The sequence below is a fragment of the Etheostoma spectabile genome, chromosome 1 (assembly GCF_008692095.1).
Source record: "Etheostoma spectabile isolate EspeVRDwgs_2016 chromosome 1, UIUC_Espe_1.0, whole genome shotgun sequence".
NCBI lineage: Eukaryota > Metazoa > Chordata > Actinopteri > Perciformes > Percidae > Etheostoma > Etheostoma spectabile.
The window spans coordinates 31176010-31177020 of NC_045733.1; the positions used below are offsets into that span (position 1 = coordinate 31176010).

A 1011-nucleotide genomic window follows, 5' to 3' on the forward strand; every position below is an offset into this window, starting at 1 on the left:
ATGGAAGCCCAGAGCGTGGAGGACCTCGTGCTGGACCGTGCTTAGGTAGAGACATCCGTTTCTCAACAGGGAGACCGGCTGTGCGCCTCCCTGCCGTCCCACGTAGGACCAACACCTGTCACACACACCAACACACACCAACACACCTCAAATAGGTGTTGTAGATGTATTCTTTGTCTCTTGTGTTTCTTGGGGAATACTGAAGTGAAATATTGACATGGATCCAAAAGGCATACTACATTGTAAACATCATCTTAGTGTTTTCAAATTTTATTCAACACACATTCAAACACATTTCCCCTTTAAACTTCTCATTTGGATCAATTCAAAGAACTGTAAAAAGTTAAAGTTATCAAATTTTACACACACAAAAACTAAAATTGGAGCTTGGTCCAAAAAAACTGAAACATGTTTTATTTTTTATTTTATATCTGTCCGTGAGGCATTTTACAGCAGAATACTTAATCCTTTTAATTTTGCTAGGAATAGTTTAAAAAAACAATTGGTTTAGTTACAGTTTTTCATTTTGTTTTTCCTGATTGCCAAGACTTGTTACGTTTATGTAACATGAGACATAGCAATTTTACAAATTTACACAGCCATGTGAAATGCCTGTGGCATACATATCTTGATAGCCCAGGTTATCCTGAAGACATAATATCTATAACTTGACGTGTGTGTGTGTGTGTGTGTGTGTGTGTGTGTGTGTGTGCGCCTACCCAGTTCCAGAGAAGAAGTTGAGGTAATCCTTTTGCGTAGTACGCCCGACAAAGCGAATGCAGGTGGATTGATTGAAGGTCAGCAGGCTGTTAGTGATAATGCTGCGCTGTGCGATGCCTTCAGAGACAAAGAACAGGTTAATGAGAAACAGTTAACACCCTTCATAAGCATAGACACTTAATCTTTTTATTTTTTTATGAAGTCTCACCTCTTATCTCAGTTGGAAAACACAGAACTTGGTATACAGTGAGGAAAATAAGTATTTGAACACCCTGCTATTTTGCAAGTTCT

At 38.8% G+C, this 1011-nt stretch overlaps 1 protein-coding gene and 1 long non-coding RNA gene across 2 annotated transcripts in view; one reads left to right on the forward strand and one right to left on the reverse strand.

Moving 5' to 3' along the window:
* The window catches only part of LOC116688086 (uncharacterized), a 13388-nt gene extending 13320 nt beyond the window's left edge, over positions 1-68 (forward strand). The window contains exon 2 of the long non-coding RNA XR_004331703.1: positions 15-68. This is a non-coding gene — a long non-coding RNA (uncharacterized LOC116688086). The remainder of the gene's footprint in view (positions 1-14) is intronic.
* LOC116688077 (high choriolytic enzyme 1) overlaps positions 1-1011 on the reverse strand; it is a 9900-nt gene that overhangs the window by 1941 nt on the left and 6948 nt on the right. Inside the window, exons 6-7 of the mRNA XM_032513879.1 lie at positions 720-837; positions 1-115 (exon numbers count right to left, since the gene is read on the reverse strand). The exon at positions 1-115 is cut by the window's left edge and continues 64 nt beyond it. Coding sequence (XP_032369770.1) covers positions 1-115; positions 720-837 — 233 coding nt within the window. The remainder of the gene's footprint in view (positions 116-719; positions 838-1011) is intronic.